General features: G+C 39.2%; 2 protein-coding genes across 11 annotated transcripts in view; one reads left to right on the top strand and one right to left on the bottom strand.

The window, feature by feature from the left end:
- ODF2L (outer dense fiber of sperm tails 2 like) overlaps positions 1-22,912 on the bottom strand; it is a 273,656-nt gene that overhangs the window by 177,446 nt on the left and 73,298 nt on the right. The window lies entirely within an intron of this gene.
- The window catches only part of CLCA2 (chloride channel accessory 2), a 37,735-nt gene continuing 27,415 nt past the window's right edge, over positions 12,593-22,912 (top strand). The window contains exons 1-5 of the mRNA XM_029227750.1: positions 12,593-12,884; positions 13,765-13,902; positions 16,973-17,123; positions 19,794-19,902; positions 20,889-21,048. Of these exons, the coding sequence (XP_029083583.1) occupies positions 12,699-12,884; positions 13,765-13,902; positions 16,973-17,123; positions 19,794-19,902; positions 20,889-21,048 (744 nt within the window). The 5' untranslated portion in view covers positions 12,593-12,698. The remainder of the gene's footprint in view (positions 12,885-13,764; positions 13,903-16,972; positions 17,124-19,793; positions 19,903-20,888; positions 21,049-22,912) is intronic.

The following is a 22,912-nucleotide window of genomic DNA, read 5'->3' as shown; positions in this document are numbered from 1 at the left end:
TCCACATAATATCAAATGGCGAAAGCTCTCCCAGAGATCTCCATTTCAATGTGAAGACCCAGCTACACTCAACAAAAAGCAAGCTACAGTGCTAGACACCCTATACCAAACAACTAGCAAGACAGGAACACAACCCCACCCATTAGCAGAGAGGCTGCCTAAAAATCATAATAAGGTCACAGACAACCCCAAACACACCACCGGACATGGTCCTGTCCACCAGAAACACAGATCCAGGCTCATCCACCAGAACAGAGGGACCAGTTCCCTCCACCAGGAAGCCTACACAACCACTGAACCAACCTTAGCCACTAGGGGCAGACACCATAAACAATGGGAACTACGAACCTGCAGCCTCTGAAAAGGAGATGCCAAACACATTAAGCTAAACAAAATGAGAGGACAGAGAGATATGCAGCAGATGAAGGATCAAGGTAAAAACCCACCAGACAAAACAAATGAAGAGGAAGTAGGCAGTCTACCCGAAAAAGAATTCAGAGTAACTATAGTAAAGATGATCCGAAATCTTGGAAATAGAATAGAGAAAATGCAAGAAACATTCAACAAGAAACTAGAAGAACTAAAGAGCAAACAAACAATGATTAACAACACAATACACGAAATAAAAATTCTCTAGAAGGAATCAATAGCAAAATAACTGAGGCAGAAGAACACATAAGTGACCTGGAAGATAAAATAGTGGAAATAACTACCACAGAGAAGAATAAAAAAAAAGAATGAAAAGAACTGAGGACAGTCCCAGAGACCTCTGGGACAACATTAAATGCACCAACATTTGAATTATAGGGGTCCCAGAAGAAGAACAGAAAAAGAAAGGGACTGAGAAAATATTTGAAGAGATTATAGTTGAAATCTTCCCTAATATGGGAAAGGAAATAGTCAATCCAGTCCAAGAAGTGCAGAGAGTCCCATATAGGATAAATCCAAGGTGAAACATGCCAAGACACATATTAATCTATCATAAATTAAATACAAAGAAAAAATGTTAAAAGCAGCAAGGGAAAAGCAACAAATAACACACAAGGGAATCCCCATAAGGTTAACAGCTGATCTTTCAGCAGAAACTCTGCAAGCCAGAAGGGAGTGGCAGGACCTATTTAAAGTGATGAAAAGGAAAAGCCTACAACAAAGATTACTCTACCCAGCAAGGATCTCATTCAGATTTGACAGAGAAATTAAAGCCTTTACAGACAAGCAAAAGCTAAGAGAATTCAGCACCACCAAACCAGCTTTACAACAAATGCTAAAGGAACTTCTCTAGGCAGGAAACACAGAAGTAGGAAAAGACCTACAGTAACAAACTGAAAACAATTAAGAAAATGGTAATAGGAATATACATATCAATAACTACCTTAAATGTAAATGGATTAAATGCTCCAAACAAAAGCCATAAACTGGCTGAATGGATACAAAAACAAATTCGTATATATGCTGTCTACAAGAGACCCACTTCAGACCTAGGGACACATACAGACTGAAAGTGAGGGGATGGAAAAAGATATTCCATGCAAATGGAAATCAAAAGAGAGCTGGGGTAGCAATTCTCATATCAGACAAAATAGACTTTAAAATAAAGACTATTACAAAAGACAAAGAAGGACACTACATAATGATCAAGGGATCAATCCAAGAAGAAGATATAACAATTGTAAATATTTATGCACCCAACATAGGAGCACCTCAATACATAAGGCAAATGCTAACAGCCATAAAAGGGAAATTTTCAGTAACACAATCATAGTAGGGGATTTTAACACCCTACTTTCACCAATGGACAGATGATCCAAAATGAAAATAAATAAGGAAACACAAGCTTTAAATGATACATTAAACAAGATGGACTTAATTGACATTTATAGGACATTCCATCCAAAAACAACAAAATACACATTTTTCTCAAATGCTCATGGAACATTCTCCGGGATAGATCATATTGTGGGTCACAAAGCAAGCCTTGGTAAATTTAAGAAAATTGCAATCGTATCACATATCTTTTCTGATGACAATGCTCTAAGTCTAGATATCCATTATAGGAAAAAAACTGTTGCAAATACAAACACATGGCAGCTAAACAATACACTACAAAATAACCAAGAGATTACTGAGGAAATCAAACAGGAAAACAAAAAGTACCTAGAAACAAATGACAATGAAAACACGATGACCCAAAACCTATGGGACAAAGCAAAAGCAGTTCTAACAGGAAAGTTTACAGCAATACAATCCTACCTCAGGAAACAAGAAACATCTCAAATAAACAACCTAAACTTACACCTAAAGCAATTAGAGAAAGAAGAACCACAAAAACCCAAAGTTAGCAGAAGGAAAGAAATCATAAAGATCAGATCAGAAATAAATGAAAAAGAAATGAAGAAAACGATAGCAAAGATCAGTAAAACTATAAGCTGGTTCTTTGAGAAGATAAACAAAATTGATAAACCATTAGCCAGACTCATCAAGAAAAAAAGGGAGAAGACTCAAATCAATAGAATTAGAAATGAAAAAGGAGAAGTAACAACGGACACTGCAGAAATACAAAGGATCATGAGAGATTACTACAAGCAACTATATGCCAATAAAATGGACAACCTGTAAGAAATGGACAAATTCTTAGAAATGCACAACCTTCCTAGACTGAACAAGGAAGAAATAGAAAATATAAACAGACCAATCACAAGCACTGAGATTGAGACTGTGATTAAAAATCTTCCAACAGGGTTTCCCTGGTGGCACAGTGGTTGAGAGTCCGCCTGCCGATGCAGGGGACATGGGTTCGTGCCCTGGTCCAGGAAGATCCCACATGTCACAGAGCAGCTAGGCCCATGAGCCATGGCTGCTGAGCCTGCACGTCTGGAGCCTGTGCTCCACGGCAGGAAAGGCCACAATGGTGAGAGGCCTGCGTACCGCAAAAAAAAAAAAAAAAAATCTTCCAACAAACAAAAGCTCAGGACCAGATGGCTTCATAGGCGAATTCTATCAAACATTTAGAGAAGAGCTAACATCTATCCTTCTCAAACTCTTCCAAAATATAGCACAGGGAGGAACATTCCCAAACTCATTCTACGAGGCCACCATCACCCTGATACCAAAACCAGACAAAGGTGTCACAAAAAAAGAAAACTACAGGCCAATATCACTGACGAACATAGACATAAAAATCCTCAACCAAATACTAGCAAACAGAATCCAACAACACATTAAAAGGATCATACACCATAATCAAGTGGGGTTTATCCCAGGAATGCAAGGATTCTTCAATATACACAAATCAATCAATGTAATAAACCATATTAACAGATTGAAGGAAAAAAGCCATATGATCATCTCAATAGATGCAGAAAAGGCTTTCGACAAAATTCAACACCATTTATGATAAAAACTCTCCAGAAAGTAGGCATGGAGGGAACCTACCTCAACATAATAAAGGCCATATACAACAAAACCACAGCCAACATCATTCTCAATGGTGAAAAGCTGATAGCATTTTCTCTAAGATCAGGAAGAAGACAAGGTTGCCCACTCTCACCACTATTATTCAACATATTTTTGGAAGTTTTAGCCAAAGCAATCAGAGAAGAAAAAGAAATAAAAGGAATCCAAATTGAAAAAGAAGAAGTATAGCTGTCCCTGTTTGCAGATGACATGATACTATACATAGAGTCCTAAAGATGCTACCAGAAAACTACTAGAGCTAATCAATGATTAGGATACAAAATTAATGCACAGAAATCTCTGGCATTCCTATACACTAATGATGAAAAATCTGAAAGAGAAATCAGTAAAACACTCCCATTTACCATTGCAACAAAAAGAATAAAATACCTAGGAATAAACCTACCTAAGGAGACAAAAGACCTGTATGTAGAAAACTATAAGACACTGATGAAAGAAATTAAAGATGATACAAACAGATGGAGATCTATACCATGTTCTTGGATTGGAAGAATCAACACTGTGAAAATGACTATGCTACCCAAAGCAAGCTAGATTCAATGTAATCCCTATCAAACTACAATGGCATTTTTCACAGAACTAGAACAAAAAATTTCACCATTTGTATGGAAACATAAAAGACCCTGAATAGCCAAAGCAATCTTGAGAAAGAAAAACAGAGCTGGAGGAATCAGGCTCCTGGACTTCAGACTATACTACAAAGCTATAGTAATCAAGACAGTATGGTACTTGCACAAAAACAGAAATATAGATCAATGAAACAGGATAGAAAGGCCAGAGATAAACCCACGCACATATGGTCACCTTATTTTTGATAAAAGGAGGCAAGAATATACAATGTAAAAAAGACAGCCTCTTCAATAAGTGGTGCTGGGAAAACTGGACAGCTAAATGTAAAAGAATGAAATTAGAACATTCCCTAACACCATACACAAAAATAAACTCAAAATGGATTAAAGACCTAAATGAACAGCCAGACACTCTAAAATTCTTAGAGGAAAACATAGGCAGAACACTCTATGACATAAATCACAGCAAGATCCTTTTTGACCCACCTCCTAGAGTAATGGAAATAAAAACAAAAATAAACAAATGGGACCTAATGTTACTTAAAAGCTTTTGTACAGCAAAGGAAACCATAAACAAGATGAAAAGACAACCCTCTGAATGGGAGAAAATATTTGCAAACAAAGGATTAATCTCCAAATTTATAAGCAGCTCATGCAGCTCAACATCAAAAAAAACAAACAACCCAATCCAAAAATGGGCAGAAGACCTAAATAGACACTTCTCTAAAGAAGATATACAGATTGCCAACAAACACATGAAAGGATGCTCAACATCACTAATCATTAGAGAAATGCAAATCAAAACTACAATGAGGTATCACCTCACACCAGTCAGAATGGCCATCATCAAAAAATCTACAAACAACAAATGCTGGAGAGGGTGTGCAGAAAAGGGAACCCTCTTGCACTGTTGGTGGGAATGTGTATTGATACAACCACTATGGAGAACTGTATGGCGGTTCTTTAAAAAACTAAAAATAGAACTATCATATGACCCAGCAATCCCACTATTGGGCATATACCCAGAGAAAACCATAATTCAAAAAGACACATGGGGGCTTCCCTGGTGGCACAGTGGTTAAGAATCTGCCTGCCAATGCAGGGGACACGGGTTCGAGCCCTGGTTTGGGAAGATCCCACATGCCGCGGAGCAACTAGGCCTGTGAGCCACAACTACTGAGCCTGCGCGTCTGGAGCCTGTGCTGCGCAACAAGAGAGGCCACAAGAGCGAGAGGCCTGCGCACCGCAATGAAGAGTGGCCCCCGCTTGCTGCAACTAGAGAAAGCCCTCACACAGAAACAAAGACCCAACACAGGCAAAAATAAAAATAAATAAATAAATAAATAAAAAACAAAAATACAAAAATACATGTACCATAATGTTCACTGCTGCACTAGTCACAATAGCAAGGACATGGAAGCAACCTAAGTGTCCACTGACAGATGAATGGATAAAGAAGATGTAGCACATATATACAATGGAATATTACTCAGCCTAGGAAGAAAACGAAACGAAATTGAGTTATTTGTAGTGAGGTGGTAGGACCTAGAGTCTGTCATTCAGCGTGAAGTAAGTCAGAAAGAGAAAAACAAATACCATATGCTAACACATATATATGGAATTTAAAAGAAAAAAAGAAAATGGTTCTAAAGAACCTAGGGGCAGGACAGGAATAAAGATGCCGACGTAGAGAATGGACTTGAGGAAACGGGGAGGGGAAGGGTAAGCTGGGACGAAGCGAGAGAGCGGCATGGACACATATACACTACCAAATGTAAAAATAGATAGCTAGTGGGAAGCAGCCGCAAAGCACAGGGAGATCTGCTTGGTGCTTTGTGTCCCCCTAGAGGGGTGGGATAGGGAGGGTGGGAGGGAGACGCAAGAGGGAGGAAATGTGGGGATTTATTTACATGTATAGCCAATTCACTTTGTTATACAGCAGAAACTAACAAAGCATTGTAAATCAATCATACTCCAATAAAGATGTTTAAAAAAAAAAAAAAAGAAGTCCAAGCAGTTGCAGAAGTCTAGGAGGGGGACTTGATCTTCCATAAGCCATGGAATTGACATAGATACAGCCAATTACATGTAGGTCTCTGAGGAGTAAGGGGACTCCAGCTGACAATAACTGAGAATTATATTGATAACAACAACTATAGCTACCATTTACAGAGCACTTATGGACAAAGCATCAAGAACCATAGCCTTATGTTATAAACTTGGAGTATATTTTTATGTCATTTAACTACAGGTAACTACAGATCTCAGATTCTTTTCAGGTCATTGTTTCTCATTTTATATCTTCTGTTGGGAGTTAGCATCATGCTCGTCACTTCTGGGCAATGAAGTATTCCTTGATTCCTCTCTTGATAAGCATATAAGCTGAAGGGCTTTTATTTTACCTTCATAGCAAGAATATTCAATGGCGGGTGAAAAGGAGACTCCTAGAAAGCTGAAGGAAGGCTAAAAGAAGACAACCGAAATTGTTGTCTGGGCTCTGTCCATTTCACCTGCATTCAGCAATAACCCCCTTGCGGGCCGCTGCTTCCACCTTTGGCCTCCTCACAAAACATGTGAAAGTCAGATCACGTCACTCCTCCACATCCACCACTGATTTCCCCTTTCATGGGTAAACTCCAGTTTTCCCATGAGCTCTGGTTGAGCAAATAGACTACCAGGTATTTCTCCAAAAAAGATGGGTTGATTTGGGATCGGCAGAGAATTACAACTTGGGATCTCCAACCATGGTGAGTCACGTGCAACTCCCCCACAGTAAGGGAAGGAGAGACTTTGTAGAGAGGAAAGGGAAGTTGGGAAAGTTAGAGTAAACCCAGAATCCATGGCTTTTCATTGGCTGAGTCCTCATAAAAAGAAGAGCAGTCTTTCTTTTTCCTGTTGGGCTCAGCTATCATCTCAGGACATGAGAGCTCCCCCTTCTGGTCTCCAAACTTTATTTAATTGAGGTTTCTGTTTCTTAAACTTTACAGTTGCAAGCCTTATGTGATCTGTGCTTTAGACAGAGCTCCCTCCAGTTCACGGCATCTCTCACTGCTCTCTCCTGTGTTCATTTCACTCCAAGCACCCTCCAGCCTCAGGACCTTCCCACTTGCCCATCTGTCGGCCTGCACTACTTCTCTCTCAAGTGGTCGAATGGTTCCTTCCGTCACTCCTAACAATATTACCTGTGAGGCTTTGCCCAGCCACCTGATACAAAATAACAAACCTCTCTCATTGTCTCTTCCCCTTTACCTGATTTCTTATTCTTCATAACACTTTCACTAGGTATCCCATTATATTTGTTTGTTGTCTCTCTCTCTCCTCTAGTGTAAACTCCCTGCAGACAGGGACTTGGTCCATTTCATTCATTTTACATCCAGCACTTAGAACAGTGCCTGACATCTAGTAGAAACACAGTTTATGTTTTCAACAGGCTTATTAAGATATATTTGATACAATCTTATTTTTGAGTGAATAAATGAATGAATGAATAAATGAGCAAGGGAAAAAAGAGAAATAAAAGTTAAGGAAGCAGTTCCTTGTTTAAATAAGGTACCTTCTTGGGAGTTACTGCTTGAGGCTAGATATCTATCGGAGGTCATTAAAACAATCTTATCAAGACTCACCTAATCATCAAAAAGAAAACAGACTGAATTTGAGGCAAGGGCTTTAATAATAGAGAGATGATTATGGCTTTTGAGAATCTAAAACCCACTTATTGGTGTTGTTATTTTTAACTCTGTACTCTGTAGTTGTTTCTTTCCAAAGAATAAACAATGGTGTCACTGTAAAATCCATAATTAATGCAATATTTTTTTTCCTGAGTTCTGAAGAAAACACAGGCCTTTCCCAAAAGAAAATTTAAAAATATATTTAAGGACTACATAGACTGCCTTTTTCTAGTGTGAAGGCTGTAATCATGAAGTAAATCCGTGGATATTCCCCTGGAACTCTTGATATAAAGACTGCTCCAAGCGGGGCTCAAAGACCAGCAGCCTCAGCATCACGTGGGAGCTTGATAAGAGTGCAGAATATGGGCCTTACCTTGACCTCTAGAGTCGGAATCTGCATTTGAACAGGTGATTCTTAGGGATATTTAAGTTTGAAAAGCACTACTCTAAGTAGCTTTTGCTGTAGTCTAGAAGGAGGTCCCTGCAGGCTAATTCTGTTCGCTGAGAGTTTTGTCTGGGAATTCAGAGCCCCATGTACCTACACCCCAAAAACAGAAGGGGGAGCCCTAATCCCCCCAATTGCCAGATCTAATTGGAGTTGCTTCCTGTTCTTTGCAGGGCTGGCGGGGTTAAATGGACTAGTAGAAGCTGCATAAGGAGAGAAGGAAAACCAAAAAACCTGCTGCCCCCTGTTTGTGGGAATGGAGGAAGCCAGGGAATCTGGCAGAGCCCTGGGCCTCAGAGAGGTACTGAGGACAGAATCAGAGCAGGAAGAAAACAGAAAGGGAAACAGAGTCAAGATTTTATACTAATACTTCTGTTTCTTATTCTCTGAGTCTCTCTGGTTATTTTCATCTCTTTACAACATTTCCCCTACATTTCTGCTTTCTCTTTTTTTCTTCTCTGGAAAAATAATGATAGTAATAATGATAATACCTTATACATACCATGATACTATACACTATCTGGTTCATAATGGATAGAACAATATTTTATAGAATGCAATTTTATAGAATTTTTTGCAAATGAGGAATATTCCATAACTTTCTCACATTTTCTTTATTGGCTTATCATTAAAAGTAGTTCTTGCTTCCATTCATTTTGGCAAATTTTGGAGGTTTCTCTGGTGCACAAAGTCATCTTTGTTATTGCCACCATGAGGGTGGGGAGGAGGCTTATTAGCAAAATCCCGGAGGTGAAAGACTGCAGAGGGAGAATTCAAGAAACTAGAAACGAAGTGTAAGCTCTCAATGCTTTGGCATGGTGGTGACTCACCAAACACAAATGACTTCCCAGACCCTATCTGCACCATCCACTTCACTCCTTTGCCTTGAAAATGAGTACAACTATAAAGAAAATGGGATAAGGTAGGTACAAAATGTGCCATCTGGGTCCTTAGCAAGCTCCATGTTTTATTCAAATCCTTAGTCTACAATTTTTTTCACCTTCTATTTTGATTTATTTCATAAACATTGCAAAACGAAAGTGGCCCATCAGCTTTGCAGCCAAGCCACACACTGGATTATACTTTCCTCTTCTAAATGGGTTTGCTGATGAGTTGAAACAAAAGCCTGAAAGAAAATAATCCAAAACTTTCTTGGACTCCTCAAGATGTCAAATCTCCTGATTCTCTGACACCAACTGCATGTTTAACTCACTTTGATTTTGGGTCTCAACCTACAGACTCCATGAAAAAAAAGAAAAAATAGAGAGGCCTTCTAGGTTCAGGTTGAACTGCAGATTCAGACAATGAACAAAGATGTTCTTTAGATTCTTCAGTTACTGAAATTGAATAACTCTTATTTTCTTGAAAGCAGATAAAAACAGACCAGATTCCTAGAATTTATATAATATTGAAATAAATGCTTGAACATTGTATTCCCGTATTTCTTCACTTTACGTATGTTTCATTTATCAGATATCATAAAATCTATAAGCAGAAGCAGTGAGTTTTTTTGAGCGAAAGGATAAGGTGGGTTTTTTGACAAAGTCTCACACTTTATCAGAAGTGGACACTGCTCAGGAATGCCTTTAAGTTATTGAGTTAAGTCAGTTTTTGCCAGCTTTTTAGTTTTGTCTCCTGTAGGGTCAGCCTGATCAGAAGAGAAGGCAGGAAGAAGAGATCCTCAGCTAGCCTGACCCCAGGCCTGGTTACTGAGAGCAGAAAGGGTTCTCAGGGTAGGTCAGAACAGAGGTGGTAGGAAAGGGCTTTCAGGAGTGAATATGACTCCCAAGACATAGTGAAAAAATGGGTCAGTGACTGGGAATCTGTAGACAGGTGCCAGCCAAGTGGCCAGACCCAGGGATTAGGTTCCAGAACCAAGGAACCAAAAAGTAGATAGACAGGAATGGATGTCATGCCTGGACTCTCAGCCCAGGGTGAGCAAAGCCCGACTGTGCCTGTTCAGGTTTTAACCCAAGTGAAGTTGGACAAGATTATTCATTTATGGCTGTTCTTTATAAAGCTGCATACACTCTCTACCCCTCATTCTAAGGGAGCCATTGTAACTGTTGACAAGAACAAGTAGAGAGAGAGCTGGATGTCAGTCCTCAGTGGCCCCCTCAGCCAGTTAACTTATATAAGTGTGCACGGTGGCAAGAAGAAACATCCCTGATTGTGGTGAAAAGCTACTCTCCTGGTGTGGCTTATGAGTTCAACTTTTTAGTATATTGCTTTGCTGATGGGAATGTTTTTCTTAAAAGCACAATAGATTAGTGTAAGAAAATAAACTGTCAAGGAAAGCTGAAAATAAAGTGCATTGTTCTGTCCAATGAGTCACAGTTCCAGGCAAAGCCTTTGGAGTTGCCACGCCTTGAAGCTTCCACTCTGTAGACACAGCGTGATTGAGGGGAAAAAACCCACGGCTGGGAATCAGCCCGAGAAGACAAGACAGCTAAATTGACCTCTGAGCTGTAGCATGAGCAACTCTGGCAGTCACGTGGTGACCAGCGATATTCTATTCTCCAACACCCCCAGGGGAACAACCAAAACCCAAGCAACTTCCTTCAAGAGGGATGAAGAGGGAAACTGCTCCAGAGCAGAAGCAATACCTTCTAGAACTGATATTTTCAAAGTTGGGGAGATCATTTTCACACTATTATCCAGGGCTTCTTCGTAATCTGCTTTAATTTACTTCTCTGATTCTGTTCATTCATTCATTCAACAAATATTTATTGAGTGTTTACTGATCTAGGTGCTGAGGAGGTAGTGATAAAAACAGACAGGGTCCTTCTCGCATAAGCCCTTCAGCGTGAAGGAGACAACCAATTACACAACATGAATGTGACATTGTAGGCATGATCATGCTTCAAAGGAGAGGTATCTGATGCACTGAAAGCATGAAAGAGGGGATTTGTGATAGGTAGCGAGTTCAGCTCAGGCTTCCAGGACAGAACAGGAATTTGAAGGAAAACAGGTGAGAAGCAGTGGGAGAAAAGGTTCCAAACAGAAGGACTGTAAGAAAAATTCCCTTCAATATCCCTCAACATTTCAGCTCTTAACACTTCATTTCTAGTTTCTTGAGAACATGAGAGACACGATACATTGAAAAACAATGGAACTTGGAATCAGTTGGTTTCATTCTAGCCCTATGACAATACTCACACAGCCTTGAACAAGTTACTTAGATTTTCTGAGCCTTAGTTTTGTCACCCATAAGATAGGAAGGATAAAGCCCAGCACACAATAAAAGTTAGCACCTTTCCCCACTGGCTAATTTTCATAATCTTTCTGAGACTCAGTGTCTTCATTGAAAAATAGAAATAAAAAAATTATACCTGTATCTGGGAATTGACATTTAGGTGGGTTCATTTGTAAGCTCTAAAGCATTATAAAATTATTGGGTAATATTATTAATCACTCATAAAATATTTGTGAGGCCTGCTATATTCCAGATCCTGTGATAGTTACTGCAGAAATGGAAGGTTTTTTTTTTTAATCTTTGGCTGCGTTGGGTCTTCGTTGCTGCATGCAGGCTTTCTCTAGTTGTGGCGAGCGAGGGCTACTCTTCTTTTCAGTGCACAGGCTTCTCACTGCAGTGGCTTCTCTTGTTGTGGAGCACGGACTCTAGGCACGCGGGCTTCAGTAGTTGTGGCTCATGGGCTCTAGAGTGCAGGCTCAGTAGTTGTGGCGCATGGACTTAGCTGCTCCGTGGCATGTGGGATCTTCCCAGACCAGGGATCAAACACATGTCCCCTGCACTGGCAGGCCCTGCACCACCAGGGAAGCCTGGAAGTGGAAGATTGATGGAGGCATAGCCTTGCTCTCAGGAGAGAGGTGCTGAAAGAGAAATTCATCCTTTTCCTTGATCAAGAGAGAAAAGGCAGAAAGGACAGAAGGAAAGGCCACTGTGGCCTGCACAGACATCCAAGTTCCTGGCACTTGGCCCTCTCTGGGGGATATCTGATACCTTCCCCCCACCAGCCATCAGCTGAGAGCTCTCCCAGACTACCTGATGCAAGGCCCCAGGGACAGGGCTGCAGGATGGATTTCCAAATCTTCAAAATAAGCAGACAAAGGAATCTTACATCAAACAAAAAATGACGAGTGCAGTAGGGAAGGAATTGCTCTGAATGATGGAGGAGGTTGTCAAGGATTTCTAGATTTCTGTGCTTCTACTGCAAGTGGATGGAAAAACCCAGATTCTCTGATTTTCAGCCCAGCCAGCCAGGCTTCCCTCTTTTAAGCTCCTTTATTTCCATTTGAGAAGACATAAAATGAGTAAGGGGTGGAAGATTTCTTGCCAAACCATGATTCAGGAGGAAGCTCAGCCACAGAACATGCAAGTGTGGCATCGCCCAGAGAAAAAAGACTTGTAGAGACAGGTCTCCGAAAGATCCACCCCAGATTTTGCAAAGAAGGCACCTCCTTCATCACAAGCTCTAAGCCCTTCCAAGTTCAGGAAGAAACTACCTGCTCCGCCATTGACAACTTAGCACAATGTGCCCAGCAGGACCAGTGTGAGTAAAGCAGACGGTTTTCTGCAACATGACCCACGGGGACAGTGCAGGTCCTGTTTGCAGCCTGAAGTTTGTGACTCTCCTGGTGGTCCTAGGTCCGGAACTCCTATTCCTGGGAGCCGGAGTGCAGCTTCAAGAAAATGGGTATAATGGATTACTTGTTGCAATCAATCCTCAGGTATCCGAGGATCAGAAACTCATCCCAAACATTAAGGTGAGTGGCAAGTATGAAGTCAAAACCATTATCCTATTCGAGCAGACCTGTAGCCTTCTTTAAGGAGTTGCCTGGTTTGTATTTGAGCAGTAAGGAAAGTGATGTTTCTCAAAAATAGCAACAAAAATTACAATTAACAGCCAAGCCAGTTTGTTCACCTAATTCTGTGTAGTCTCAGCTCACAGACTGTTGATCTAGCCCTCTTTTATTTGTTGTTGCTGGTTACTACTAATTTTAGCTTTTGTGTTTAACTACATGGCTGTTTTGGGGGTAGCAACTTAAAAAATAATCCATTGTGGCAACAAAGACCAGATGTTTGACTGATGAATAAGCATGATTGTGCCTATTAAAATTATGTTGTTGGATTCCATCCTGAGGATGGGAATTCTCAGACAGAAAGAGTGAGAGTTTGAACGGAGTGCCAAAGAGCAACATTCTTTCTTTTCACCTGAACGTTCTGTAAAGCAGTTGACTATTTTCACCTTGATATGGTAAGGCAGGCCCATAGCTCCATTACTTGAGTCTCCCTTTGGTATTGCTTTAGTGAAATCAGTATTGTCATAAGGTGTGGTCTTGGAAAGGCGTGCCGTGAAAAGGATTTGTTCGGTAAAAGCTTAGAAGTCTTCCACAAAATTTGGAAAATTATATAGGCAAACCCAGACACACAATTAGTGTCCTAAAATCTCTTCCAGATAATCATTTGAAGTTTATTTATTTTGCTCCTAGGTTTTCCCCAAAATCTAATACTGTCTCTAAAAGAAATGGGCTCCTTCAAAATACCTTCATTATTTTTATTACTGCTTATTCAAGTATAACCAGAAAACTAAAACATTAAGAATTTACAAGTGATAAAATAAGCTTTTCTTTTATTTGGTTACAGGAAATGATAACTGAAGCTTCTTATTACCTATTCAATGCTACCAAGAGAAGAGTGTTTTTCAGAAATATAAAGATTTTAATACCTGCCACATGGAAAGCTAATAATTACAGCAAAGTAAAACAAGAATCATATGAAAAGGTAATTCAAGATTTCATTAAATGTGCTTAACTCAAGAAAAAAATATAATGTGTTCAAACTTTAAAAGTGAGAACTTAGACAAAAACAAATTAATATTAATACACAAACAATATTATTGAAAAGATTGTTATGTGCAAAATGTATGGAAATGTAATAAATGAGTGAAAATTATGGAGTAAAAAATAAGCAAAATGCCATTGCCCAAGTGGCCTCTCAGAAGATCTCTTTACTATGTAACTTACAGAGTCCTTTCTGAAATTTTTGGTTAGGGACCAAGAACTAGTTTTATTCTACTGAGTATGAGCTGTAAAGGGAATAATTTCAATTATGACTATCCTCATTTCCCACCCTGTCAGAGACAGTAAACATACATGTACAGACAGAAACCTAAGCCACCCATGCATATAAAAATATGACTTTCTTGTCCTGCAAGAGTGCAAATTAGCAGAATTTCACATTAGCCCAAGTCCAGGACACTGTTTTTGAGGAGTATGTTGATAAGAAGCAAGGCAAAAAGCAGGGAAGAGAGGCATGGCTACCTTTTTTTTTTTTCCAACCAAAAAAAGAACCTTCAAAGGACTCTCATAAGCTGTAGATTATAATTAAGCATCCGTGATAATGTCTGGCACATACTGGTATGCATGCTATAAATAAATGTTAAATAAATTTGGCAAATGACTGTTTGAAATTATTGTGATCAAGAGTCCTAGTAGCTACCGGAAAGGGCAGGAGCAGAGGCATTGAGAATATAGCTCAGGGCTTCAGCAATGGAGTGGGTTCAAGATCTGTAATTACCGCTCGGATAGAAGGGCTGAGACTGGTGGTAGTTTCCCCTTTTCCTTATTTGTGTCACTTGGTATGAATTTTCCTAAGATTGTGTTAATTCTTAGATCTCCTTTGAAGGTATTGAATGATATAGCAATCTCAAAGGCACCCCAGTGTCCTGAAGAAGTTAAAGGGGTCCTTAAAATGATCTGATTTATGACCAGGTGAAAGCATTTGATGATTGGGCTTGGAGATAGGAGCGATAGACGAACTGGGATAAACTGGGCAGAGCTATTGTTTATTAAACTTCAACTAAATGCTAGGCATTCTGTATATATTGCTTAATTCTCAGACACCTAAAATTAGTTGCTGTTATCACAAATTAGGAAACTGAGGCTCAAATATGGTAAGGATTTTATCCCAAGTCAAACAGCTGGTAAATTAAAGAGCAATTTGAATTCATGCCTGTTTGATTCCAAAACCTATGCTCTTTGCTCTAAGCTATACCTTACATAGTTGTCATTAATCAATCTGGCCTTTAGTGGGACAAAAAGTCTTGGAGATAACCAACACCAAACCCAGGTGCTACTCCTCATCCTAATGAACAAGAGAGAAATAAGTAACTAAAAAAAATGACTGAACAGGGCTTCCCTGGTGGCGCAGTGGTTGAGAGTCCGCCTGCCGATGCAGGGGACAGGGGTTCATGCCCCGGTCCGGGAAGATCCCACATGTCGCAGAGCGGCTGGGCCCATGAGCCATGGCCACTGAGCCTGCACGTCTGGAGCCTGTGCTCCGCAACGGGAGAGGCCACAACAGTGAGAGGCCCGTGTACTGCAATAAAAACAAAAACAAAAACAAATGACTGAACAGAAAGATTAAAGGAAAGAGTTACTGAAGGCTGTTCATATATCTGCTACATACCAACTCTTTTAACCTCATAATGTCAATCAAGCAAACACTTAGCAAATGATCACTACATACAGGAACCATGCTAGGCATGGCAGAGGACACAAGGAAAAGCAAGATAGTTCCTCTCCTTGTGACTCTACAGTCTAATGTAGGTGGGACGCAGGGGAGGGGGGGAGGGGTAGGAAAAAAGTACATAAAAGCTGTATTACTATGGTCTGTAAGGTAGTATATAACCCCAAACAGCCTGAGTATTCTATCCCATACAGTGTACTCTTTCCTTTTTGTTTCAGGACAACTTTCCCGACATAGAAATGAGCTTTTGTCCAAGTGAAGACTATTCAAGGGCATGATGCCTGTAGCCCTTTTCACAGGTGTTGCCTTGCAAAGTCCTTGGCTTGAATTCTTATCTTTCTAAAAAAAAATGCTAATTATTATAAAAATAATTCATGCTTGTTGCAAAAAGACAATGTAGAAATATGGACAATAAAAAGAAAATATTACCTTCCACTATTCCTCAGCGGTGTGTACACTCCCCCCCCCCCACACACCAGTACACATGTAGAACATATAGTGATGTTATATATATATTTATAAGATCATATTAGATCTATTGTTCCATAATCAACTTTAAAAAAAATTAACAACATACTTAACTTCTAAGGGCAAGTCTTGAGACAACATATTATCTTTATTCCTCAAAATAAAAGGAACAATGTTGTATATAAAACTGTGTTCTCTAGATGGTTATTTGAATAGATATTTACTTTAGCTTCTGACTTAAAATATTGTGTTTTATAAATGGTAATTGAAATGGTAAGGGTACAGTATGAAATATAACTTCAATAGAATAATTGTTTTGCTGATCTGATTGGTTATGGGAATAAAAGGACAAGGCTTAAAAGAAGCATATCCTATTGTCTTGCACTGATGAAAGAACCCACAGAAAGTTGTTCACAAAAGGCTATAACATTTTACAGTACAGCTCTGAATGATGTGTGAATGCTCTTAAAATTTCTTCAAACTTTTAAATTACTTTTTATCGTGATTTATAATGTCAGAATTTTACAGTGTTGACTTTTGAGAAAATTTTAATCTGGAAAATGGGAAGGTCAAGTGAAAGTAATGAAGCTCCATGGAAATTTGATAAGCTTTTAAAATATATACGCTTTTGAAAGTGACAGATAGTTTTGTTGATATTTAGTTGTGAATGAATTTTAAACTCCATCTAAAGGCATTTATTTTTTTAATCTGTTTTAAAATTGGGATACAATCCATATAGAAAAATGGACACATATCTTAAATGTACACTTCAAAGTGTTTTAACAAATGTAGATATTTATGTCACCAACATTACAGTCACGATGTAGAGTATTACAAGGCATTTCTTTTAATTTAGGCAAATGTCATAGTGACTGACTGGTATGGGGCACATGGAGATGATCCATATACCTTGCAATACAGAGGGTGTGGAAAAGAGGGAAAATACATTCATTTCACACTTGACTTTCTACTAAATGATGACTTAACAGCTGTCTATGGATCACGAGGTAAGTTTGACCAATCAAGAAATAGACAATGGACAGCACTATTTATAGTATTCTGTGCTTAATGCTAAAAGGGACTCAGAGAACCTGAAACCTGCCAAGGACTTACCATTGGGATGAGGAGATAGGCCACGTGCCCATGAAAAGATGAGGGACAAAGTGAGCCAGAAAGGGTTAAGCGCCAGATTAGTGGTCCAGACAGGGCATGCTATAAGAATTCAGTGAAGAGGGAGAGCATTTTGAGCTAAAGGTTGTCAGAAAAGGCCTCACAAAGAAGAGGATCTTAAGGTTGAATATAATTTTGATAAATGGAAAAAAGGGAGAGAGAGTGGGAAAAGTATGAACAAAACCATGGCAGCAGAAGAATCCAGGGCATATTTGAGAGGTGGGCACAGTAGACCTCACTGATGGTGCAGAAAAACTATGGGAAGTGAATAGTGGGAGAAAATGCTGAAATGCACATGGGTTAGGTGATGGAGAGCCTCAAATGCCCAAATTAGCAAGTCACAACTTAAGGTTTATAAACATAGGAGTGAAACCATCCAAGCAGGGTTTTCAGAAGCTGAATCTGGCTGTGAGGATAATCTGACTCCCTCAGATCAATGAGGGAGAAACTGGATATCAGGAGAATAACTAGAAGTCCAGGTATGAAGCCATGAGACTTGAGTAAGATCGAAGGCAGTGAGATGGGAAGGACAAGAAAGAGAGTAACAAGAACAAGAGAATTTTCTACGTGCCAAGTGCTGTGCTATTTGCTTTTCAAATGTTATCTTATTTAATCCTAACAACCCTAAGTAATGAGAGATATTCCAGAGGGGAAACAGTATGAAACAGAGGTCAGAACTGCTTCAGAGTGAAAGGCAAGGAGTGTGTGTGTGGGCAGCATTAAGTAACACACCAGGTTTTGGGCAGAAATAGAAGGGACCAGTTTAAAGGGGAAATTCACAAGTCTGGATTTAGGCAAGTGATTGTGAGGAAAGTGGACTATGCTGGTGGAAAGACCCAGCCTGTGGCGGAAAAAGGATGACTAGAGTTTGACAGTGAAGCCGGCGTCATAGGTTTGGAGACTGGCATTTAGTGGATGAGATCTGAGAAAGAAACTGTGGTGAGAAAAAATGAGTAGGTCAAGGGCTAACTATCCAATTCTTAATTTTTTGTTTTTGATTTTAACGTACAGCAGTGCCTTTCAAATGATGTTTTCACTTTTGCCCCCATTTAAATCTAAATAGATTTTATTACCCTCTGAATAACTAGCAGGAAGTGGAGCCACACACTCTATAAAACACACTTTATAAAACACTTTATAAAACTTTATAAAAATGGGTTTTTTTCCTGGTAACTCTGAGGTGCTGATAATCTCTGCACAAATATATGACTTCACCAGCACTTCTAAATTCCATGAGTAGGCAGAAACTTTTCCTTAGCACTTTCAGCTTAGACTGTTCCCCTCCCTTCCTATGTTCCAAGGTCCAAAAAATGCATAATATGCCACAGCCTGAGTCAACTCAGCAAACATTTCCTGGGTTCCCAGATCTTAAAAGAATTCAGAAAGAAAAGTGTTCTTGGGGAGGGGAGTTAATCTGGAAAATTTCTATTGGGGAGAATTCAGTTTTTAGCTGAACATTGAAGAAAATACAAGATTTAGAGAGGTAGAGATAAACTTGTAAAGGATTTGATGCTGACAATGAGGATTTTCATGAGCTAAGATTTGAAGATAAACATGGAGAATCAGGAATAAAATAAAAGAGAAAGGACCACCCAAGCTGGAGAGGAGGTTCTATGATCCTTTTTGCTCCTTCTTCCCTCCCTGGCCCCAGGGTTTCAATCATTGCTGTAGACAGGAGAATTATCTATAGGAAAAAAAAGTGGCAGGCATGCCTGGATAACACAAACTGAAGAATAGGAAAGCTTTATTTGCTGGTTTGATGTCTTAGTCGATTTGGGTTACTATAACAAAATAGTATACACTGGAAGGCTTATGCACAACAGAACTTTCTCACAGTTCTGGGGACTGGAAATCCAAGATCAAGGCACCAGCCAAATTGGTTTCTGTGAAGGCCCACTTCCTGGTTCATAGACAGCCATCTTCTCACTGTGTCCTCACATGACAGAAAGAAGGAAACTCCCTGGGGTCTTTTTATAAGGGCACTCATCCCATTTATGAAGGCCCCACCCTCATGATCTAATAATCACTCCCAAAGGCCTCACCTCCTAACACCTTCACATTGTGGGTCAGGATTTCAACATATGAATTCTGGGGAGATATACACATTCAGTCCATTGAATTGAACATTCAGTCCATATGCTTCTTTTCCTTTCCCAGAATCCTGAACTTATAGGCATGTATAAAGCTAAATAGAAACCCTTAGGCAGCTTCCTTAGGGAAATGAGAGAATGTGAGACTCCTCACTAATTTCAAACAGATATGCAACAGGTAAGTCACTGGTTTGCACTTCCAGGACTAAACATATTTTCACACTGCCTCTTTTACAATGGTGGGGGTAAAGCAGAAGGAGATGGGAACGGGGTGGGGAAGAGGAAAGTGGAAGCAAGAATTGCATGTCAACCCTTCAGAATGAGTATATATAGTCAGGTGATGTTACGTATTCACTGAGTAGCAAGGTCTATTGCTGAAATTTTAGGAACTCAAAACAAAAACTCTCTCTTCCACAGGCAGAGTGTTTGTTCACGAATGGGCTCATCTCCGTTGGGGTGTGTTTGATGAATATAACAATGAGAAACCTTTCTACGTAAATGGGCAAAATCAAATTACAGTAACAAGGTTAGTGTTTTTTTGCATGTTTAAAATTCACTGTTTATTTTTTTACTCTAAAATAGAGTTTATAATGGCTGCAAAACTTAACTGACAATTTTCAGTTTTATTGGATTTTTAAGAAAAATTGGTAAGTATTTATGTGGTCAAATGCCAAAACAATATAAAAAGTTATACTCTTATATAGCATACTCCCACCACTCTCTTCACCCTGTTCCCTTTCATCTCCTCTAGATCACCATTTTTATTAGTTTCTCATTTATTTTTTCTGTGTTTCTTCAGGAAAATTCAAATAAATATGAATATATATTTTTCCTCACTCTTCTTTCTTTTAATTGCATAGTGTTCCATTGTATGGATATACCATAATTTTTCAACCAGTCCCTTATTGTTGAACAAATGAGTTGTTCACCATATTTTGTTATTACTACAAGTCATAATGCTGTAAATAAGTTATTCCCATTATATGCAGGCAGATCTGTATATCTATTGAATAGCTTCCAAGAATTACCAGGTCATAGGGTAATTTTAGCTGTAATTTTGGTAGCTATTGACTGATTCTTCTCCCAAAATTTAGATGGCTTTTTATCCCATTGACAGCATTTGAGACTGCTTATATAGGAAGGAATCCTTTTAAGTATCATCATTAGATGTTCATTCTCTTCTTCCTCTGATGTCCAATGGCAATGAACTCAAAGGAGCCCTGATTCAGGATACCACCATTCATGACCTTCCTCGGGCCTCCAAAAGTTCATGTTGATTTCTCGGTGAATTTTGCGTTGACCCTGTTTAGCTGGTAAAGCCCTTGGCAATACAGAGCCTCTCATCAAAATCAAGTGGAGTGCATTTGTAAATTAATGACCTTTCTTAATAGTTTTTAAAATGTCTTTTGTGTATCTAGCAATCTGCGATCCTAGAAACAAATTATTTTATGAGCCAATAAGAAAGAAACATAAGCATTTCTAAAACAGATCCAATGTCTCTTCCTATTTCAGGTGTTCATCTGACATCACAGGCATTTTCTTGTGTGAAAGAGGCCCTTGCCCCCAAGAAAACTGTATTATTAGCAAGATTTTCAAAGAAGGATGCATGTTTATATACAATAGCACCCAAAATGCAACTTCATCGATAATGTTCATGCAAAGTTTATCTTCTGTAAGTATGGCCTTAGAATAACAAACTCTTACAAGATTCCATCTTTTCCCAAGATAGACTGATATGTTTTAAGTATTTAAACAAAAAGACAATTAAGATTCACTACATTTGGGACTTCCCTGGTGGTCCAGTGGTAAAGAATCCACCTTCCAATGCAGAAGATGAGGGTTCAATCCCTGGTCAGGGAACTAAGATCCCACATACCGAGGGGCAACTAAGCCCGTGAGCCACAACTACTGAAGCCCACACTCCTAGAGCCCGTGCTCCGCAACAAGAGAAGCCACTGCAATAAGCCTGCGTGCCACAACTACTGAGCCCATGTGCCTCAACTAGAGAGCCCATGTGCTGCAAACTACAGAGCCCATGTGCTCTGGAGCCCACGCACCATAACTAGAGAGAGAAAACCTGCATGCCAAACTAGAGAAAGAGAAGCCTGTGCGCTGCAATGAAAGATCCCGTGTGCCACAACTAAGACCTGATGTAGTCAAAAAAAAAAAGAAAAGAAAAGAAAAAAGATTCACTACTTTTTAGAGCTTGGGGAACCTTAGAGTTCATCTAGTTTTTACTTTACAGATTAAAAAAAAAAAACTCAGCGCCCCCCCTCGACAGTCCAAGCTGATCAGTAAAAATTGTTTCCTTTAGAAAAGTGATTATTTGCTCTCCAGGGAAGGTGATTTAACAAGGGGAAACCTGGAGTCTTCAAAATAAATTGCTCGTATGGTGGTGCTTCTATATCCTTTCACAGGAAAGTGTACCGGGTTAATGACAGGGATGTAACGTATGATTATATTTCTTCATTTAAGGTAGCAAACCACTCTTATTTTAATGGAATTCCCTAATTCTCTTTCCCTTGTTTTGCATATTCTAGAACTTAAAAAGAAAAGTCAGGGAAGTCAACTAACCCTTAGCTTTGCAGGTTCAGAAACTCAATCTTGTCAGTATTCCATGCTAACTGACAAGAGACTTGTGTAGGAATCCAGAACACATTTTTAAAATTATTTAAAAAGAGTACTCTGTCATGGAGATCTGACACCGCATTCTCTAGCCAGTTCATTTTCTCTCTGACAGAAGCAGCATGGAACAGCCAAATTCTACCCAGAGGCCTATTTTGAGAGCGTGGAATCAGAAAGGAGGGAGTTAGGAGATGCAGAGATTTAGTCACATCAGCCTTCCTAACCTGATACATTTTTCCAACTTCATCACTTCTGTGGGTCACGTCCTCTCCATTGAGCTGGGAACACTGTGGGCAGTGTCTCTGTGAAGTTTTCTGTTTCTATGACTAACCCAATGTTCCTTGGATTGACACATTCTTTTTTTAGATAATTTTTTTTTTCTTCAGTCTGGCTTTAGTCAAGGCTAAGAGTCATCTGTAACTTTAAGGTGCTTTTTCATATTTCTTGTCCAATTCATTATGGTTTTAATTTAATTTACAGCTTTAATATCTGAAGCCAAGCTAATTCCATGTTATTTCATCCACATTGTTCGTGGCTAGGTATTATCTTTCTGGTCATTTGAAACACCTACTCATTAATATCCAGTCAGAAAACTTTTACCATCTCCTAACCATAGTCATGAAATATAAAGAAAAGAGTTAAAAACAAACATACAGACAAAAAAAACAAAACAGGTTCTATCATATCTCCCCGTCCTACTAAGAAACTCATGTTCTTATGCAATTACTAACTTTTTGAAGCTTCAGCTTCCTTTTCTAAGAAATTAGAGTTGGGGCTAGAGAATCTGTAAGATTTCTTTTACCTCTAAGCTTCCATAGCTCTGTTAGCAGGAAGCATCTACTGTTTGTAGGAATATAGCCACTGGGAAGTAGATAACACATTACTTTGCAATGCAAATCATGCCTTTAAAA

Source organism: Monodon monoceros, unplaced genomic scaffold (assembly GCF_005190385.1).
Source record: "Monodon monoceros isolate NGI ecotype Baffin Bay Population unplaced genomic scaffold, NGI_Narwhal_1 Super_Scaffold_18, whole genome shotgun sequence".
Taxonomy (NCBI): domain Eukaryota; kingdom Metazoa; phylum Chordata; class Mammalia; order Artiodactyla; family Monodontidae; genus Monodon; species Monodon monoceros.
This window is presented reverse-complemented; position numbering and strand designations above follow the sequence as displayed.